Source organism: Bos taurus, chromosome 22, assembly GCF_002263795.3.
Source record: "Bos taurus isolate L1 Dominette 01449 registration number 42190680 breed Hereford chromosome 22, ARS-UCD2.0, whole genome shotgun sequence".
Classification (NCBI taxonomy): Eukaryota; Metazoa; Chordata; class Mammalia; order Artiodactyla; family Bovidae; genus Bos; species Bos taurus.
The window spans coordinates 6,246,762-6,269,439 of NC_037349.1; the positions used below are offsets into that span (position 1 = coordinate 6,246,762).

The window sequence follows — 22,678 nt, forward strand, 5'->3', positions numbered from 1 at the left end:
CTTGGAACAGCCTGAACCACGAATTACATGTATTTCAAATCAGGTTTCTGAACGCTTCTTTATTTTATTCTTTGGCTGCTCCATGAGGCATGCAGGATCTTAGTTCCCCAGGTATCAAGCCAGCGCCCCTGCATTGGAAGTGCAGCCTTAAGTCACTGGATCAACCAGGAGGTCCCTAAACACTTCTTCTGAAGCGCAATATGAACCATGCGTGGTGTTTAAAAACCAGGGCGAACAAAAGGCACACGTTTCATTTCTTGCTGGCATTTCATTTCTACAGTCAGGGGCATCACACCTCGTAACATGGGTGCAAACAGGACCCTCGTCAAATTTCAGAGATCTACTCCCTGAACACATCAACTCCGAGGTTCTAAAATAGATTAACTGTAGGTCAAGTCCAATTTCATAGGGAAGCGGAAACGCTATGATCCATTCCTCATGGTGCAAACAATGGCATATGCTCTGCAAAATCAAAGTGTAGGTTAATGCAAAGAAAGTCAGTGGCCGCAGATTGTATTGTTCTCTTTCAGTGAAGCTGAAACCAAAGCTAAAGGCAAAGACCAAACCCCAATGACATCAGCTCAACAAGATGAGATCTAGCTAAAGGAGGACCGAAGAAGCAGTGGCTACACTAGCCTCGATCACCTTAGACTGTTCTGACCTGCAAAGCTTGGTGTAGGTTTGGAGGGGAGCCAGAATGGTCCCGTCCTGACAGGTCAGACATCAACAAACACCAGCTCGTCACTCATCCATCCATCGGTAACCAAAGCATCAGCCTCACGCATGGCTTTCTTAACTTATTGTCACCAGAGCTGCCAGCCTTGTTGGCAGAACCTCCTGGGCTCCCAGACAACCCGGGGCCTTCAGCAATTCAATCTGTCCTGCTTGGGAGGAGACCAAACAATTCGATGTCAACCTCGAGGTGGCCTTGCTTTGGCATTTCTCCTCAGCCTGATGGAACCCCAGAGCCCCTGCTAAGTCTTATGTCTGGGTCATGGATCAGTCCTTGACCACCTTAGGGCAATTTTTTTCACTTGGCCAAAGTCATCACCCAGGCTTACAAGCCAGGCTCCAAAGACCTTAGAACCCAAACTAACTAACCTACTAACTAGCCATCTCCATTAACATGGATTTACTATTCAACTACCTTCAGTAGCATTACTTTAGTATTTCAGACTCCCCACCCAGACATGACTCCACAGCTCATTACAGAAGTCTCTAAAATATCCAGCAACATACAGCATGCCCCTAAAACTCACTGCCTGCCTTGCCTCAACATCCTCACCTTGCTGTTTCTGCCAGTCCTAAGCCACTGTTCCTTGATCCCTGTCAAGTCTCTGTTTTGTCAACCAAATTTCTAATTCCCAGATTTTTAAAAAAAAATTTCATTGGAGTATAGTTGCTTTATAATGCTGTGTTAGTTTCTGCTGTACAGCAAAATGAATCAGCTGTATGTATACATATAGCCCTCTCTCTTTTTTTTTTTTTAGATTTCCTTCCCATGTAGGTCACCACGGAGCACTGAGCAGAGCTCCCCGTGGTGTACAGTACGTTCTCATTAGTTATCTATTCTACACAAGTGTCAGTAGAGTATGCGAATCAGTCCGCATGTCCCAGTTCATCCCATCCCCCTTAGCTCTGACACCGCCCCCGCGGCCGGGAGGCACCGTCCCCCCCCCACCCTCCGCCCTCTCCCCGCGGCCGGGAGACACCGCCCCCTGGAGGTTTGTTTCCCCCACAGTGTGAACCATAAAGCCCCTTTGCTTTGCCACCAGAGGGCAGTAGTGACGCCTGGACAGTGACATTCCCCCCTCTCCAGCCTTTCTCCCAGGTGCAGAGTTGGGAACACAGTCACTCCTGGGCTCACCTGAACAATTTTCTCCTTCTTGCTGACTCACTTCCCTCTCAACCGGCCTCCTGTACTCGTCTGTCCTTCTGGCTCTTGACACATCTACTGGAATGCTAACCAGCCGAGAGCCTCCTTGAGGCAGGGTTCCGGGTCCCCTTGCACGGCTCTCCATGGTCCCAGGCATGACCCCACGTAGGCTAGTCCTAAACATCTTATGGACTCCCAGCTCTCCCTCAAGGCTCATCAGGTGAGCAGACAAAGAAAACTCCACGGAGGCAGATCTTCAGACCCTCACTGCTCGGTAGGGGCAGGAGGGTGATGGTGACAGTAAGGAACAAAGATGAGCAGGAGGAAATCAGGTCCCTCTCCAATGGGGCGAGGCTGCCGGCTACACAGATGAGGTGACGATGATGAGGAAGAGCAAAACGACAAAACGTAGGTAGAGAAAGGAGAAACCAAGGTAAAGACCATATTATTCTATATTACAAACCAAGGGAAATTTAAAAATGGGAAAAAGAAGGAAAGATCTCCCCCAAATGGACCATTAGGTGTCTCATGCCCGACTGCACATGTCGGCAAACTTCTATAAAAGGTCAGAGAATAAATATTAAAGGTTTTGTAGACCACGGGGTCTCTGTGCTTAGCTCGGCCCCTGCAGCTTGAAGGCAGGCAGGGTCCAAGTGTAAACAGATGGCTGAGGCTGTGCTCAGCATTTAACATCTCGGTTTAGATGTCAGATAATTCTCTTTTCATTCAAGGTGTACTTTTGTTGGCTCTTGGAGCGAGAGGTGATTTTCGAGCCAATCTAGGACATCTTGGCTATCATGGTAGGAGACTCCAGGTCCAGTGTGAATTTTTTAGGAGGCAGTCATATGCCTGGATTGAGCACACAAGCCCTTGCCTACTTTAATGGCCTGTGGTTTCAATGGCGATCTAATTTCAAAGCCTTAATGCTGCTACTTTGATCTGCTTGGTTTGCCTCCTGTCCAAGGCCTCCACTGGTCCCTGCTGGTTGGCCTGAGAGCCCAGGCCTTCCAGACAGAGGACAGGTGCCTGTTTTGGCAGGATCCCCCTTGCCCTGGGCTCTGGGTCAGGGAGGGGAGCCTCAGGCCTGAAATCACTTTTATGCCTTTGGGCATAAGGAGACGTGGGTTCGATCCCTAATCCAAGAGGATCCCACATCCACGGAACAACAAAGCCCATGTACCAGAACTACTGAGCCTACGCAACAGAGTCCACGTACTCAACTACTGAGCCCGCGCACCGTGACTGCTGAAGCCCCCAGGAACCTAGAGCCCGTGCTCCACAACAAGAGAAGCCCCCCAGTGAGAAGCCCGTGCAACGCAACTACAGAGTCTCCCCCACCCACCACAACCAGAGAAAAGCCCGCACAACAACGAAGAACCAGCACTGTCAAAAATAAATAAGACAAACCCATAATGTTCCAGAACTATAACATCATAAACAGAAAACAATGCAATCAAAAAATGGGCAGAAAACCTTATAGACATTTCTCCAAAGAAGACATACAGATGGCCAATAGGCACATGGGAAGATGCCCCCACATCACTAGTTATTAGAGAAATGCAAATCAAAACTTCAGTGAGGTACCACCTACAGCAGTCAGAATGCCCGTCATTTAAAAGTCTACAAAGAATCAATGGTGGAGAACGTGTGGAGAAAAGGGAGCCCTGCTACAGCATCGGCGGGAATGTGAGTTGGTGCAGCCACTGTGGAGGACAGTGTGGAAGCTCTTCAGAAAAGTGAAAACAGAATCACCAAAGGATACAGCAATCCCACCCTGGGGCACGTATTTGGACAAAACTCTAATTCAAAAAAATACCTGCACCCCTGGCCTCACAACAGCACTATTCACAATGGCCAAAACATAGAAACCACCTCAATATCCACGACAGATAAATAAAAGCGATGTGGCACATATATACAATGGACTACTTCTCAGCCACATACAAGAACCAAATCATGCCATCTGTAGCCACATGGATGCAACCAGAGACGATCGTAACTAAGTGAAATAAGTCAGAAAGACAAACACCGCATGCTATCATTTGTATGTAGAATCTAAAATATGACACGAATGAACCTACAAATGAAACAGACACAGAATCACGGGCATAGAGAACAGACCTGTGCTTGCCAAAGGGCACAGGAGGGACTGTGAGTCTGGGGTTAGCAGGTGCAAACTGTTATATATAGGGTGGATAAACAAGGTCCTACTGTACAGAAAACTGCACCTAATACCCTCAGATAAACCATAATGCAAAAGAGTATAAAAAAGAATGTGCATACACATGCATAACTGAGTCACCATGCTGTACAGAGGAAATTAACACAGCATTGTAAATCAACTATACTTCAATTTTAAAAAAAGAACTACGAGATCATAGTATTCATGGCCAAAGGAATCTATGACTGTAGATTCAAAATCAAAACCATTTTTCAGGCAGGAAACCTGGGTTCAGAGAGGCTGGGGATCTGTGCTGAGGTCACACAGCTTCATCTGGAGTGGCAGCCCTCACTCTCCTCCTCAGGGGCCTCTTCACTACGAGGCACAAGCTGATGTACTTCCTCCTCTTTCCTTCTCATATTCTGAAAGCAAAATAGCCCTTTTGCCTCAGAAAACAACTACAGTGACTCAGCCCAGCCTTCTCACCACCTGGAGACACCTAGTATCTGTTTTTCTCATTAAAAAAAGGCTGACTTACTCCCTCAACCACTGTCCCAACAAAATTACACAGTAAATATAGTTCTAAAAAGGGAAGTAAACATTACCTGAAATCCTACTTCCCAGACATAGGCCCTAACATTCTGGTATTGCTCTGACTCTCCCAATTTACACACACACACACATGCAATGTTAATTTATCTATCAGGATCTTTAGATCTAATTTTACCACGTGGAATGCATCATTTCTTATGGCTGACAGTTACTTCAAAATACGCCACTGGGGGTTGAAGGCAGAGACAGTATGAAATGATACTGGGTTGGGAGATGCTAAAGCTGTTGATAGTGACATGGAGGTTTAATATTGCCGTCCCTAATGTTTTTATGTTTGAAAAATTTCAAACTAATGAGATTTTTTTCAATAGGAGGAAAATACATTGTTATGGGTTGAACTGTGTCTCTCCCAACTTAGTATGTTGCCATCATAACTCTCATAGCATAAATGTAACATTTCTGCAAGGGGAAGTATAGCCTTTATTTTGTAAAAACTTTGAATTATAATCTATAAAAAGACTGAATTGCTGTGCTGTACACCTGAAACTAATATAACATTGTAAATTAACTATACCTCAATAAAACATGTATTAGAAAAATACAGGAGTTTCTTGAAGATTAAAGGTGTTGAACAACCAACTCTCAGAAAGGCCAAGAGCAAGGCTGAGATTAGGGGACACTCAGCGGCAGTTCTGTGGCAGTTCATGGGGTCGCAAAGAGTCGGACGTGACTTAGTGACTGAACCGCAGCGGCAGCAGCAGCAAAAGCCTGAGGAGCCCCGTCCAGGGCCTGCCAGGAAGGGCTCCAGCTTGCTTCCACATGTGCATGATTCCGATCACATTTTTCTCAGGAAGGAAATTATTAATATGATTGGATGTTACCCAGGAGTTTCAATCCTTGCTGCAATCATTCATAGCAGTGAAAAAGTCTCTCTCTTTTTTTTTTTACAGAGGTCATCAGGTTAAAATCCAGTCATTACAGTGGGTCCTAGTTCCATATAGTGTCCTTATAAAACAGGGAAATTATGACCAAGACACACACAGAGGGTGAATGAGAGAAGCCGTGGGAGACCTGGATCAGACCCTCCAAGGCACCAACCTGCCAATGCCTGGACCAGCAGCAGGAGACAAAGCAGCCAGTTTGTGGTACTTTGTTACTGCAGCCCCAGGAAGCTGATACATCACAGATGTCTTAATTTAGTGGCTACCCCGTGGAAGAGCTTTTCATTCCAAAGGCAACGTCAACCCTGGCTCTGGAGCAGAGGCTCCTTGCATGCAATGTTACCCTCGTGTTTTCTCAAGGGATTTTTACTAAAGGAAACGTGAGATCGAGAATGCATTTTCAGAATGAGGAATCTAGAAAAATGGTACGAATGGACCTATTTGCAGGGCAGGAAGGCAGAAGCTGAGAACAGACGTGCAGAGGTAGGAGAGGGTGGGCTGAACTGGGGGAGCATCACTGACACATACGCTACCGTGTATAGAAAGGAGAGCTAGTGGGAAGCTGCTGTCTAGCACCGGGAGCTCAGCCTGGTGCTGTGATGACCTAGAGGGATGGCGTGGGTGGGGGTGGAGTGGAGGATGTTCAAGAGGGAGGGAATATATGCATACATACAGCTGATACATTTCACTGTACAGCAGAAACTAACACATTATGTGAAGCAATTATACTCCAACTTTTTAAAAAAGGTAACGGAAGATGGTGATACACAGGTTAAAAGCATTACTTTTTTGAATTCTATGTGTTTGCACTGAATGTTACCAAGTTGACAATGAGGGGTGCCAGGTATAAAAGGAATCATCTCTTGCTGTCAAAGAAACAGGCCAACAGGACTGTGAGTAGAAGGTAAGGGGTCAGGAAATAATTGTCTCATTCATCCCTCATTGCTTGACAGCTCCTGCCTCCCTCGCACAGACACGGCCCCGACAGGGTGCTAGGTGCAGTGAAGGCGTACAAGGCTGGCCTCCCCGGCACAAAGGCCAAGACGGGGCTCTGGTGGGAGATCCACCCACTGCTTTTCTTATAAATATCTTTTTTTTTTTTTAACAAAAGCCATACTTATCCAGGAAAAACATTTACCCATAACACATAGAGAAATAAACTTTAAAATTTAGGCAAATATACTTACAACATTTTGATGTACAAATGTGTTCTTTGACTTTTTACAAAAGGGGTTGCATACCATAATACTGCTTTTTTTTTTTTTTTTTTTTTGAGATGCCAGTCCAGGTTCGATGCACGATACTGGATGCTTGGGGCTAGTGCACTGGGACGACCCAGAGGGATGGTATGGGGAGGGAGGAGGGAGGAGGGTTCAGGATGGGGAACACGTGTATACCTGTGGTGGATTCATTTTGATATTTGGCAAAACTAATACAATTATGTAAAGTTTAAAAATAAAATAAAATTAAACAACAACAACAACAACAAAGAACAGAGTGAGAACTCCACAAACAGGCAATAAGTATAAAAAAGAACTGATTATAATGGAGGAATACAATAACTGACATGAAAAATACAGCAGATGAGTCAAGAGATTGGATGATTCAGAGGACAGATCAGTAAGCTGACACACAGAGCAGTGCCGGTGCACTGGGCGGACCCAGGGGGAGGGGGCGGGGCCTCAGGACGGGGAGCACATGTGCACCCGTGGCGGATTCATGTCAGTGTAGGGCAGAACCACTACCGTACTGTAAAGTAATCAGCCTCCAATTAAAATAAATACATTTATATTAAAAATAATAATAATACTGCTTTTTAAATTCCATCTGCTCTGGTGCTCTGCCAAGTCGCTTCAGTCGTGTCCAACTCTGTGCGACCCCATAGACGGCAGCCCATCAGGCTCCCACCTAGCTAGAATCCTCCTAGCAGTGCAGGGGATGAAGTTCAGTCCCTGGTCAGGGAACTAAGATCCTACATGCTGTGGAGTTATGAAGCCCACACACCAGTGAAGATCCAGTGCAGCCAAAAACCCTGTGTATTCTCAGCAGTGTATGAGCTGTCTTCTTCCTCGACAGTCTCTAAAAATCTCCTTTTTCTCATAACCAATTGCTGCTGCTGCTAAGTCGCTTCAGTTGTGTCTGACTCTGTGCAACCCCAGAGACTGCAGCCCACCAGGCTCCCCCGTCCCTGGGATTCTCCAGGCAAGAACACTGGAGTGGGTTGCCATTTCCTTCTCCAATACGTGAAAGTGAAAAGTGAAAGTGAAGTCGCTCAGTCGTGTCCAACTCCTAGCAACCCCATGGACTGCAGCCTACCAGGCTCCTCCGTCCATGGGATTTTCCAGGGAAGAGTACTGGAGTGGGGTGCCATTGCCTTCCGTAGACCAAAAAAAAAAGAACCCCCCGAAGCTAAAACCAGTGTTTTGCGTTTTCTTTTTTTGCTTTAATCCACTGCCCATGTTCCTGAATAATCTAGGGTTTCAAAAAACGTTAAGGAATTTCCACATCCAGCAATGAATAGTAAATAAGCCCAAGAGACCTAATGTACAGTATAATGAATATAGACAATAATATTGTACCATAATCAACCTTGCTAAGTGACTAGAACTTAATTATTCCAAGCACTAAAAAGAAAGGGTAATTATGTAACATGACAGAGGTGCTAAATATTGCTACAATGGCAATGCTATTACCCCATACACATGTATCAAATTAACAGGAGATGCACTTTAAATTTACACCATGACATATACACATATGTCAAATATTTTGAACAGAAAAGCAGTTTCCACATCCAGTCAAGAAAATTCAAGCAAAATAAGATGAAAGGGAGTCCAGGGAGCACGTTTCCTTGGTGAGAGTGGAATCAGCCATGTGGATGCTGGGTGGGCACTCCAGTAGGGCGGAAGACAAGATGGTCCCAGCAATGGATGGAAAGTTACACACAGCCCTGGGAAGGGAGGGGAAGGATGACCAGGAGAATCCAGGGATTCAGAAAACTCAGAAGAGGGACCTCCTGGTGGTCCAGTGGTTGAGAGTCTGCCTGACAGTGCAGGCGACACAGGTTCGATCCTTGTCCGGGAAGATTCCACATGACCCAGGGCAACTAGGGCCGTGTGACTACAGCCCACACAAGACAGGCATCACGATGAGAAGCCCGAGCCCCTCCGCAAGAGAGCAGCCCCCACTCACCGCAACTAGAGAAAGCCCTCTCACAGCGATGAAGACCCAGCACAGCCAAAAATAAATTTTTAAAAAAACTCGTAAAGAAAGCTCATGAAGCAGCTATAGTTCTCTTCTAAAAAGTCAAGGATAAGGAAACAATAGGAAATAATGCCTGACCCTAAACCCTGTCCAGCTGCCTGCTCTGCTCCCAGGACCCACCAGATAAGGGAAGGACTGTGCACCTTTGCCAAGCTCGCCGAGGCCCTGCATCTGATGTGGATCCAGCCTCTGAGCTGAAGAGGAAAGCAGAAAGCAGCTCCTGGCTTTCCCACACTGTTCTTTCTCAACCTCTCCACCTACTTGCAGTACAGAAGCCATGCTGGTCACAGGCAGTAACATGAAATAGGCCCAGGGTCATTTCACCTCCAGGTCAAGGGGAAGGTGAACAGTGTACAAAGTGCTCCTACACTCATCGCCTCTCACCTCCGCCTCTGCCTTGCTCACCAGGCAGGCTGGTCGTTGTGGTACGCCACCCTGGGACCCAAGTCATGACCCACGCCGCTGGAGATGTGAGCACTGAAGTCCCCTGTCCCGAAGCCAAAATTCTCTGCCTGTCTGCCTCACTCCCAGGAGGCGCACAGAATGGCAATGCTCTAGACATCTCATGATCACAGCACATGCACGCACGTGTACAGACACACACACACTCTCATGGCGTGGCCTTCTGCCTGAAAGAAATTAGATGCAACTCCACTGAATTGAAGTAGAACAAGTTAGACCACATACTCTTCCTGGGTAAAACCCCCAGAAAAGAAATCGTGATTCATAAACAAAGCCTCAACAACAAAGCGTAAGCATGTATCCTGCAAGTGGTGTGAAGTTGCACGCAGAAGTCCTCTCATCAGAAACTTAAATATACATCATGTTTAAAGATACACATACACACACCCACACCCACACCCATGTAAAAACCAAAACTAAAATGCCACTTTACAGATCCACACCGTCAGCCTTCCAGTTGACCCACCATTTCTCAGCCGTTGCTGGCTGGTGAATCAGGTTTCTATCTCTTGCAGAATGAAACCTTACAACCAAACATCAATGAGTATGAAATTAATGGAGTCTGCTCTACCTTTGTTTACACTCATATTCCATATCCATGCTCAACCTATCTCAAAGAACCTCTAAGTTTCTGAAGTATTCAGTCTTCATTTGGGGAAATCCTTTTATGTGGGGGAGAGAAGGTTGTTCTAAGAATTCCTGGGGGTGGGGGGGAAGCCAACAGATATCTATATCAGACTTCAGGATGGTAGCATATACTTATCTCAGACTGGGCCACCGCTCTACCTACTAAAAAGCCTGCTTCTTTTTTTAAAACTTAATAGTTGTTTTTAGTTCAATCATCTACCCAAACCAGCAGACAAGAACATGACAACACAGCTCTTTTCTAGCTAAAATTAATTTCACTATTGCCAACAACTTTCAGGAAAGAAATGTTTCTCCAAAGGGCACTTGAAAGAGGGGGAAAAATTGGACAAGAACTTCACGCCTCCAGGCAAATCCTTTATAGCATCTGAGCCCTGACATATGAAACTCTGGAGAGAGAAATGCATTTATCAGGAGTCTGCTTTCATTTTCTGGAAGAGAAATTATGGTAAGGGATGAGCCACCAGTAATTAGTATTAATTGTATCCCCACTGGGTAAGTGACATTGCAGCCACCATTCTAAAGAGAGGATACAATTCCTGCACACAACAGCTTACAATGTAATCCCCAAAGTGCTAAGAGCCAGAATATGACAACATACACTATGCTTTACTAAAGAGCCGACACCCCTCACAGGTGCCTGCCTGGAAATGGCTTTCATGTCATGGAGATGAACGGGCCTGGACCCATTTTTACTCCTTCCCCGCTCTTCCTCACGACTCTGGCACCCACTTTTTAAGGAAGTGGAAGAGTGTGTAGTCCGTGGCCACTCTTAACAGGAATAAACACACAAAGGCAAACTTGCAATCATTTCCATACCTGCCCATCTTGAGATTCCGAGCGTACCAATGAGATTGATCACTTAATCCGTGACCATACGGCATCTCATTCATCAGAGGACTCCATTCACAGGAGATACCTGACGAATGCCGATGGACGGACAGATGGATGAATGGATGGGAAGGAGGGAGGGAGGGAGGAAAGGAAGGGCGGGATGGTGGAAGGATGGATGGGGGAAAGGAAGAGAAGGAAGGAAGAGGGCAGTGACAGGAGGAAGGAGGGAGGGAGGAGAAAAGGCAGGAGGAGAGGGGAGAAGGGGAATTGAGAGAACAGGGCGGGAAGGAAGGACACAGTGACACGGGTTCAGAAAGTGCGGACCCACTGGCAAGGCCCTCCAGCAAATCTGAGAACTCCCCTCAAGCGACCCTCATCTGGAGCTGCTCCTTCTGCCTGAAGGATAACGGTCATTGCCCTCTGCATCCTGCAATGTTGGAGCTACCGCCTGGAGGACAGGGGAAGCAGGACGCTTTAACTGCACATGAGGCGTCTATCTCCAGGCACACGACTGCCCCACGTTTCTTACAGCCTCTAAATTAATCTGCACGTCCCTGGGAAAAACAAAGCCCTACCTGAGGGGGCTCTAGCCTCCACCACGAAATGTTGGTTTCCCGATTGTCTTTTTTTTTTTTTTTTTTTTTGAGGTATAGTTGATTTACAATGCTTCAGGTGTACAGAAAAATGATTTGGTTATATGTATTTATATACTTTTTCAGATTCTTTTCCATTATAAGGTCATTGCAAGACACTGAATGTAGTTCCCTGTGCTACAGTGTTCTTTATTTTATATAATAGTGTGTATCTGTTCATTCCAAATTCATAATTTATCCCTCCCCCTCACATTTCCCCTTTGGTAACCATAGTTTGTTTTCTATGTCTGTGAGTCTATTTGTTTTGTGAATTAGTTCACTCGTATCATTTTCTTTAAGATTGCACATATAAGTAATATCATATAGTATTTGTCTTTCTCTGCCTGACTTACTTCACTCAGAATGATTACCTCAAGATTCATCTGTGTTGCTGCAAAAGGCATTATTTCATTCTTTTTTATGGCTAAGTAGTATTTCATTGTACCATATCTTATCCATTTATTTGGTGATGGACATCTAGGTTGCTTCCATGTCCTGGCTGTTGTAAATAGTGCTGTTATGAATATTGGGTGCGTGTGTATTTTCAAATTATGGCTTTCTCCAGATATATGTCCAAGAGGAGGATTTCAGGATCATATGGTAGCTTTATTTTTACTTTTTTTTTTTTTTTCTAAGGAAACTCCATCGTGTTCTCCATAGTGGCTGCACCAATTTATCTTCCCACGAACAGTGTGTCTCCTGGTGGGAGATTCTCTTTCTTATGACCTCATCTTAGAGGTTGGTTTCACCAGGTAGCCTTCCACCATCTCCAGAAAGCTCACAGTGCTCATCGCCATAGAACACATCATGGTTGTATCTAAGTAAGGTGCTATGTTATTAGTTGACTCCTCTCTGGCTCTTAGGGAGCTCTGATCTCCACGAGGATGAGGACCTTGGCTCTTTTGTTCACTGCTGTTTCTCTAACATCTAGGAAAGTTCTAGCAAACCTCAGGCAAAAAAAATACTAGTGGAAAGAATGAGTGAATGAAGAGATGAAGGGGAGCACCCAAGCATCTCCTGAGAGTAGCGTTCTCCCCCCACAGGCACAACAGAAGGTGAGGATTTGAGACGCATCTACATGAAGAAAAGGTCTAAACACCTTCTGAGTGACAGCCATGAGCCTTCAGAATGGACACAGGAAGGAGGCACCATGCCAGTTCTGGGGACAAACAGGAGCGGGTGAACTGTTTACCGACAACATCATGTCAGAGAACTGCAGTGGTCAAGGGACAAGGTTTCACCCTCTGCTCACGTGCCTCTCAGGTCTGGCGAGCATGGTCATAGAGAGCCTTTAGTAGCCAGGAGCAGAAATGCACCCATATTAGTTCAAGGAGAAGGGAACCCACTGGTTGGATACAGGGTAGAGGTGCCCAGTATCTACCAGAAAGGACCATCCTCTGCGGCAACATCACAGTTTCCCTTCTGTATCCCTCCGGTCGCCCTGGGCTCTGAGGTCTGCACCTTCTCTCACTCCTCCTGCTCAGCTGAAAACTTCCCGCACTTGGACTCATCCCAGGAGAGCCCCTGGAGTCACACTGACCCCATCTCACATGGCTGGCTTCTCGTCTCTCCTCATTCAGATTCAAGAGAAAGTGAATCTGGCCGTGGACCAGATGACCATCCTCGTCCAATCAGCAGATGCGGGGGATGTAAAGAATGATGCCATGTGACGCCACAGCCCTGCACGCATGGACCTCCCCTTCAGAACGGGCTCTCCCCTGGACTCACTTCTCCCTGATTGTGGTATAAGATTGTGATATGCATGATACAAGGATGTACACTATTTACAAATCCCCTAAAAACTCACTTCACAGGAAAATGTACATCTCAACTGGAACAGCAGTCAACGCTTTCATCCAAAACACTTAATTCAATGCTGAGGTGCTGCCCTACACTTAATGCATGCGTGACATTACTGTCTCACCTGCACAGATTCCTGGAGGGTTCTAGACGTTTACTAACTCCTTCAAAGGCGTATGATAAAAACCCATCTCCAACTGAGCGCAGACCTCACCCCCAAGCTCTCTCTTATCTGTGACACCATCTCATAATGCAAGGTCAATAGGACCCCCCAGGTTAAAGGGGGTTTATCTATTTCTTTATTTTAAAATATTTATTTATTTAGCTGTGTCAGGTTTCAGCTGCAGCACACAGGATCTTTGATCTTCACTGCAGCATGTGGGATCTAGTTTCCTGACCAGGGATCGAACCCAGATCCCCTGCACTGGGAGCTCAGAGTTTTAGCCACTGGACCACCAGGGAAGTTCCTTTAAGTTCTTGAGGTCAAGGGGGCAGCCCCACGGCCGTGTGTCCTCAGCACCTGGCTAGTTTTCGATGGTGCTCTGGCTAAATGCATCCCCAGGTTTGCGCCACTGCTTCAGTTTCCAGACTTGTGCTTTCACAGTAAAAATGCTCTGCCTCCGCTGTGTTTGTGTCAGTAGCTGGGGCTGCCTAATTTAGGCAAAACTGGGCATTTACAGAAGGAAAAATGCATTTTTTTTCTTCAGTTCAGATAGTTTGAGATAACTATCTCCCTCTAGGCCAACCTGTGTACTGTTAATTTACCGGCTTTAACCTAATCTTTTAGAAATTGTACAGTATTAGCAACTCTTCATATTTTACCTCCAGTTTCCCAACTGTAAAATAAACAGGCTGTAATTCTTTCCACAGCTTCAATGTAAACACATATTTCATCCTAGGGATCAACTGACTTTACTTTCATGGGCTTCCCTGGTAGCTCAGCTGGTAAAGAATCCGCCTGTGATGTGGGAGACCTGGATTCGATCCCTGGGTTGGGAAGATCCCCTGGAGAAGGGAATGGCTACCCACTCCAGTATTCTGGCCTGGAGAATTCCATGGACTGTATAGTCCATGGGATCACAAAGAGTCAGACATGACCGAGCGATTTTCACTTTTCGTGTACATGTAGTAGCAATAGAAGGAGCAAAGGTAGCCCTTGGCATGAAGAGATACTCATGCTTCTGACTGTATATGTTACCCTCCACCCTACTCCAAAGCAACAAGAAACAAAAAAGTGAGACTTCCCTGGTGGTCCAGTGGTTAAGACTTCACGCTGCAGGGGACGCAGGTTCCATCCCGGGTCAGGGAACTGAGATCTCACACCACGTGGCATGGACCAACAAAAGAACAAATAAAACTATTTATCTAAAAGACGCCATTTCCTGTAGTAAAAGAAAAGTTAAAGTATTGCTTCAAACTTCAGTACAGGCTAGATTCTAACAGAGCTGCCATTTATTAACAACTTCCCCAGCTTTGACACTGGTGAATCTGAAGAGCTCTGACCATTTTTACCCTCTCCAATGCTGCCCCCTGCTGACAAAGCATGGACACTTTGGCCAGACACACCCCTCCTGCCCCTACCCTGGAGAAAACGGTGGCTGCGACAGAGTAAGCCCACTAACCCTTTCATGTGGAATCTAGAACAGGGCACAAGCGAACATACCTAGGAAACGGGCTCACAGACTCAGAGAACAGAGCGGTGGTTGCCCGGGTGGGCGGGGGTGGGAGGAGGGATGCAGGGGGAGTTTGGGATTCACAGATACGTGCTATTATGGACAGGATGGATAAACAACAAGGGAACTATATTCAATATCCTGTGATAAACCATAACGGAAAAGAGCGTGGAAGAACATGTTAATATATAACTGAGCCACTTTGCTGTACAGCAGAGATTAACACTGTAAACCAACTGTACTTCAATTAAAGAAAAAATACTGATAACCAAAAAAATATTAATAATAAGCCCACTGGCCTAGAGGGTGCCAAGTCCCATGGAGGAGACTAAAGGGGCAAGAGACACAGCTCCCTAAGGATTCTAAGAATGAACAGAGAAGATACAACATGTTCATACAGAACCATCATAATAGATAAAACCATACTGTTGAGTAATGGAGTCAGGGCTGTCCAGACAAACAAGATTCTGAAAAGGGTGAGATGAGGCCAGTGAAGACAAAGGAGGCACTCAGGCTAGTGGTTCTCAAGCTTTCACGCTAAGGAACCCCACCTTGCTCAGCATGGATTCCTTGCTGTCACCGGCGTGTCCATGTAAGAAAGCCAGAGCACCCAGCAAATGCTCATCTAAGCCCAGCCAAGAGCAAAGAAACATAGACAATTGCTCGGCTTCAGTTAGGGGTTTTAAAGTGGTAAAAAGAGGGACTCCCCTGGTGGTCCAGTGGCTAAGACTCCACACTCCAGATGCAGGGGCCCTGGGTTGGATCCATGCTTGGGGAACTAAATCCTACCTGCCACAAGTAAGAGCTCACATGCCACAGCATACGGAGAATTCCACGTGTGGCAATGAAGAGGGAGTGCAGCCAAATCAATAAACTTTTTTTTTTTTTTTTTTTATGAAACTGAATGGTAAAAATAGCTCACAGAATCCTGCAAGACAGAAGGTTCTGGAATCCATGAACTCTAAGAGGCCTTCTCACTGGGCTCCTGAGGAGGCCTGGTGCCCACAAAATGGATTCAGTGACAGAGTTATTTATGCCTGCAAGCATTTTACTCCCGAGAAAAGAGTCCTTTGCTTCCATGAGATTCTCAAAGGCGCTTGTGGCCACTGTAAATCAATTGGCAAGCAAGCAAAACTGAACTCTGCAGGCTGACAATGTCAGGCTAGGAATCCCCAGGACAGATGAGCTGAAGGGTGCAGAGCGCACTTGCTAGGGAGATGCCATGCCCTCCTGTTTCTATCCTGAGAGGTTTCCATTCAGATTCAATTAAAGAAAAAAATATATATATATATTTATTTTAAATAGAAATAAAAAGGAAATGTATATTTGGCTTCATTTTCCTCAAAAAAAAAAATCTATTTTTCCTTTCCATACTAACTCCACCGAACCTTAATATCCCATATATCACTTCCCTTCAACAATTTGCCAACTAAGAAAATCACAGGTCAATATCACTGATGAACACAGACACAAAAATCCTCAACAAAATACAAGAAACTGAACCCAACAATCAGTTCAGTTCAGTTGCTCAGTCGTGTCCGACTCTTTGTGACCCCACGGACTGCAGCATGCCAGGCTTCCCTGTCCATTACCAACTCCCAGAGCTTATTCAAACTCCTGTCCATTAAGTCAGTGATGCCATCCAGCCATCTCATCTGCTGTCATCCCCTTCTCCTCCTGCCTTCAATCTTTCCCAGCATCAGGGTCTTTTCAGAAGAGTCAGTTCTTCACATCAGGTGGCCAAAATATTGGAGTTTCAGCTTCAGCATCAGTCCTTCCAATGAATATTCAGGACTGATTTCCTTTAGGATGGACAGGTTGGATCTCCTTGCTTTCTAAAGGACTCTCAAGAGTCTTCTCTAACACCACAGTCCAAGGGCATCAATTCTTCGGCGCTCAGCTTTCTTTATAGTCCAACTCTCACATCCATACATGACCACTGGAAAAACCATAGCTTTGACTAGACGGACCTTTGTTGGGAAGGTAATGTCTCTGCTTTTTAATAAGCTGTCTAGGTTCGTCATAACTTTTCTTCCAAGGAGCAAGTGTCTTTTAATGTTATGGCTGCAGTCACCATTGCAGTGATTCTGGATCCCAAAAAAATAAAGTCTATCACTGTTCCCATTGTTTCCCATCCATTTGTCATGAAGTGATGGGACCAGATGCCATGATCTTTGTTTCCTGAATGTTGAGTTATTTAAGTCAACTTTTTCACTATCTTCTTTCACTTTCATCAAGAGGCTCTTTAGTTCTTCTTCACTTTCTGCCACATGGGTGGTGTCATCTGCATATCTGAGGTTATTGATATTTCTCCTGCAATCTTGATTCCAGCTTGTGCTTCATCCATCCGTGTTTCTCATGATATACTCTGCATATAAGTTAAATAAGCAGGGTGACAACATACAGCCTTGACACACTGTTTTCCCAATTTGGAACTAGTCTGTTGTTCCATGTCCAGTTCTAACTGTTGCTTCCTGACCTGCATACAGATTTCTTAGGAGGCAGGTGGTCTGGTATTCCATCTCTTGAAGAATTTTCCACAGTTTGTTGTGATCCACAGACTCAAAGGCTTTGGTATAGTCAATAAAACAGAAGTAGATGTTTTTCTGGAACTCTCTTGCTTTTTTGATGAGCCAACTAATGTAGGCAATTTGATCTCTGGTTCCTCTGCCTTTTCTAAATCCAGCTTGAACATCTGAAGTTCATGGTTCATGTACTGTTGAAGCCTGGCTTGGAGAATTTTGAGCATTACTTTGCTAGCATGTGAGCAGAGTGCAATTGTGTAGTAGTTTGAGCATTCTTTGGCATTGCCTTTCTTTGGGATTGGAATGAAAACTGACCTTTTCCAGTCCTCTGGCCACTGCTGAGTTTTCCAAATTGGCTGGCATATTGAGTGCAGCACTTTCACAGCATCATCTTTCAGGATTTGAAATAGCTCAACTGGAATTTCATCAACTCCCCTAGCTTTGTTCATAGTGATGCTTCCTAAGGCCCACTTGATTTCGCATTCCAGGATATCTGGTTCTAGGTGAGTGATCACAGCATCATGATTATCTGGGTCATGAAGATCTTTTTTGTACAGTTCCTCTGTGTATTCTTGCCACGTCTTCTTAATATCTTCTGCTTCTGTTAGGTCCATACCATTTCTGTCCTTTATTGAGTCCATCTTTGCATGAAAAGTTCCCTTGGTATCTCTAATTTTCTTGAAGAGATCTCTAGTCTTTCCCATTCTATTATTTTCCTCTATTTCTTTGCATTGATCACAGAGGAAGGCTTTCCTATCTCTCCTTGCCATTCTTTGGAACTCTGCATTCAGTTGGGTGTATCTTTCCTTTTCTCCTTTGTCTTTCACTTCTCTTCTTTTCATAGCTGTTTGTAAGGCCTCCTCAGACAACCATTTTGCCTTTTTGCCTTTATTTTTCTTAGGGATGGTATTGATCACTGCCTCCTGTACAATGTTACGAACCTCCATCCATAGTTCTTCAGGCTCTCTTGTCTATCGGATCTAATCCCTTGAATCTATTTGTCACTTCCACTGTATAGTCATAAGGGATTTGATTTAGGTCATAAAATGAATCCAGCAATACATTAAAGGAATCATACATGATGATCAAGTGGGATTTATCCAGAGATGCAAGGATTCAATATATGCAAATCAATCAGTGATACACCATATTAACAAATTGAAGAATAAAAAGCATATGGTCATCTCAATAGATGCAGAAAAAGCTTTTGACAAAATTCTCTCCAGGAAGTGGGCAATAAGGAAACCTACCTCAACATAATAAAAGTCATATATGATAAACCCACAGTAAACATTCTCAGTGGTGAAAAACTAAAAGCATTTCCTCTAATATCAGGAACAAGATAAGGGCATCCACTCTCACCACTATTATTCAACATAGTTTTGGAAGTCCTAGTAACAGCAATCAAAGAGGAAAAAGAATTAAAAAGGATCCAAACTGGAAAAGAAGTAAAACTGTCACTATTTGCAGATGACACGATACTATACATAGGAAATCCTTACGATCTACCAGAAAACCACTAGAGCTAATCAGTGAATTTAGTGAAGCTGTGAGACACAAAACTAATACACAGAAAAATCTCACATTCCTATACACTAACAAGGAAAGATCAGAAAGAGAAATTAAGGACACTATCCCATTTACCACTGTAACAAAAAGAATAAAATACCTAGGAATGTACCTACCTAAGGAAGCAAAAGACCTGTATGCAGAAAACTACAAGGTACTGATGAAAGAAATCAAAGATGGCACAAACAGATGGAGAGATATACCATGTTCTTGGATTGGAAGAATCAATATTGTGAAAATGATTATACTACCCAAAGCAATCTACAGATTCAACACAATCCTCATCAAATTACCAGTGACATAAAATTTTACCATTTTATGGAAACACAGAAGAGCCCAAATAGCCAACACAATCATGAGAAAGAAAAGTGGAGCTGGAGGAATCAGGCCCTGTGACGTCAGGCTATACTACAAAGCTACAGTCATTACGACAGCATGGTACTGGCACAAACACAGAAATATAGATCCATGCAACTGGATAGAAAGTTCAGAGATAAATCTGGGCACCTGTGGTCACCGGATTTATAACAAAGGAGGCAAGAACTTACAAAGGAGAAAAGACAGTCTCTTCAATAAGTGGTGCTGGGAAAACTGGACAGCTACATGTAAAAGAATGAAATTAGAAGACTCCCTAATACCATACACAAAAATAAACTCAAAATGGATTAAAGACCTAAATGTAAGGACAGACACTATAAAGCTCTTAGAGGAAAGTACAGGCAGAACACTCTGACCTAAATCACAGCAAGATCCATCTATGACCCACCTCCTAGAGTAATGGAAATAAAAACAAATATAAACAAATGGGACCTTAAACTTAAAAGCCTTTATATAGCAAAGAAAACCATAAACAAGATGAAAAGACAACCCTCAGACTGGGAGAAAATATTTGCAAACAAAGCAATGGACAAAGGAATAATCTCCAAAATACATAAACAGCTCATGCAGTTCAATAAAAAAAAGAAAAAAACCACCAACCCAGGCAAAAAATGGACACAAACCAAAATCAACATTTCTCTAACGATGACATACAGATAGCCAACAAACACATGAAAAGATGCTCAGCATCACTAATTACTAGAGAAATGCAAATCAAAACCACAATGAAGTATCATCTCAAACCAGTCAGAATGGCCACCACCAAAAAGTCTACAAACAATAAATGTCGGAGAGGGTGTGGAGGAGAGGGAACCCTCTTACACTGTTGGTGGGAATGTAAATTAGTATAGCCACTATGGAGAACAGTATGGAGGGTCCTTAAAAAAACTAAAACAGAGCTACCATATGACCCAGCAATCCCACTCTTGGGCATATACCCAGAGAAAACCATAATTCAAAAAGACACATGAACCCCAATGCTCATTGCAGCACTATTTACAATAGCCAGGATATGGGAGCAACCTAGGTGTCCAACAACAGGAACAGATGAAGATGTGGTACATATATACAATGGAATATTACTCAGCCATGAAAAGGAATGGAACTGGGTTATTTGCAGAGATGTGGATGGAGACTATCATACAAAGTAAATCAGAAAAATTAAAATTTCATGTTAATGCATATATGTGGAATTTAGAAAAATGGTATAGATGATCTTATATGCAAAGCAAAAAGAGACACAGAGAACAAATGTATGGGTACCAAGGGAGAAAAGGGAGAGTGCATACACACTTCTCTGTATAAAACAGTTAACTCATGAGAAGTTACTGCATAGCAGAGGGAGCTCTCCTCAATGCTCTGTGGTGACCTACAGAGTTTGAGCAAACTCAGGGAGACAGTGAGGAAGGGAAGCCTGGCGTGCTGCAGTTCATGCGGTCACAAAAAGAGTTGGACACAACTTAGCAACTGAACAATGACAGCAAATGGGAAGGAAATCCAAAAAGAGGAGATACATGTATAGCTATGGCTGATTCACTTTGCTGCCCAGCAGAAACTGACACAGTGGCATATAGCAACTATACTCCAATTTTTAAAAGCAAAAACATCTTTTTTTTTTCTAATTTTATTTTATTTTTAAACTTTACATAATTGTATTAGTTTTGCCAAATATCAAAATGAATCCGCCACAGGTATACATGTGTTCCCCATCCCGAACCCTCCTCCCTCCCCATACCAATCTGCCAACTAAAAACTGACACTTGCCATTTCCCTCTATAAGGATTGGGTCCTTAGTCACTGCAGCCTCTGACCTCCAGCATCTCCTGAAAGGAGTTTAGGGTGGAGATCAGGAATGAGGCACTCTGTGTACTGGGGAAAACTGAGAACAGGTCTTCAGATAAACATTTTCAAAAGATTTTATAAGCCCAATTCTTGCATATCCTCACGTCTAAAAAAGCACTAAAATCATTAACATTGACACCTGCTCCTCATGACTAGTAGTAACCTTCTGCCTTCCGGTTGACTGGTTGACTGCACATACCCACCTTCCCTAAAATCATATATAACACTAACCTTCTCCACCACCCCCTGCCACTCCCACCACACACCTTTTTGGAGTAGCTTCTATGAGTTATCTGAAATGCTGTCTCCCAGGCTACAGTCCTCACGTGCCCCAAACAAAACTTAGCTCACAATTCTCACCCCGTGCACTTTTTTCAACCAACAAAGTTTAAAAGACCACAGCAGACCATAACTCTCAATCATTGATCTCATGTAGTGAAGTTCTCCTTGGCAAACAGGTCAGCCTCTGTTTACAAGTCTGGTTTGAGAAACAGGAGTTTATCACCTGACATTTAAGTTACAACCTATAGAAACCAATCAGCTGAAGAGCCCACCAGCGCTAATCTGAGTTCAAGGCATGCCAAGTTAATAATATATAAATAAAAAGTGAGGGACTTCTCTGGTGGTCTAGTGGCTAAGACGGCATGCTCCCAAAACAGAGGGCCCAGGTCCAATCCCTGATCAGGGAACTAGATCCCACAAGCCACAACTAAGAATTTGTATACCACAATGAAGACTGAAGATTCTGTGTGGAGAGCACATTCCGGTTCCTACCCAGGGAATTGGTTTATTGGTGGAGGAAGCACATCCCCTAAACCCCTACTCTGGGAAGCAGCAGAATTAATTAGGATCTGAACAGAACAGACTCAGAACCACTTATTAAGTGTGACCTTGGCCATGCAGTATACTCGTTTGGGGGCCTCAGTTTCCTCATCTGTAAAATGGGGCTCCTAGTTCTCCCGGCAGAGGCACCTTTGAGGGGTGAATCAGTCTATAACTGTGAACCGCTGACAGATGGTCCTAAGACACAGCAAGCGTCCCACAAAGCGTCTGCAGCAGCTGCTGCGCCCACACCTTCCACGACCCCCATGACTGTTACTCCACAGGTTAAAGGAGCTCACATACAACGAGCTGAATGGGAAAACAGGAAACACTGAACATAGGTCAGCAGCCACGCGATGGTGAGCACCAGTGGAGAATAAACGCAGATACAGAATTTCCACCCTATGGCTTTCGCCAGACACCATGAGACTTATTTCAGAAGCAATGGCGTCGACATCAGACACATCGCACATCTCCACAGACCCATTTCCTTTCCTATCAGTGCTGCCTTCTGTATTTTTAAAATTAATTCACCAAACTGGTTTCAGTCGAGTCTCATTATTTGCAGTAGTTACATCTACAAAGCTGCTGCAAATGCTTAATTAGAGAATACTGGATGGACCATCGCTGCTAAGGGAAGTACATTGTGAGAGTCCTGTGAGCCCGCTGTGACATTCTGGTCCACTTCTAGGCTTGTCTGCC

The 22,678-nt window shown here is 44.4% G+C and overlaps 2 protein-coding genes across 9 annotated transcripts in view; both read right to left on the bottom strand.

The window, feature by feature from the left end:
- Positions 1 to 22,678, bottom strand: part of OSBPL10 (oxysterol binding protein like 10) — a 362,790-nt gene that overhangs the window by 109,461 nt on the left and 230,651 nt on the right. The gene's annotated exons all lie outside the window — the stretch shown is intronic.
- Positions 1,708 to 21,012, bottom strand: LOC132343475 (uncharacterized). Its single transcript, XM_059879974.1, has one exon. It carries the CDS (start codon positions 18,310 to 18,312, stop codon positions 17,335 to 17,337), a length of 978 nt encoding a protein of 325 aa, XP_059735957.1. The 5' UTR covers positions 18,313 to 21,012; the 3' UTR covers positions 1,708 to 17,334.

What these genes read in the sequence shown, in the direction of transcription:
- LOC132343475 (XM_059879974.1), bottom strand. Translation starts at nt 18,312, where the DNA reads ATGGAGGTTCGTAACATTGTACAGGAGGCAGTGATCAATACCATCCCT.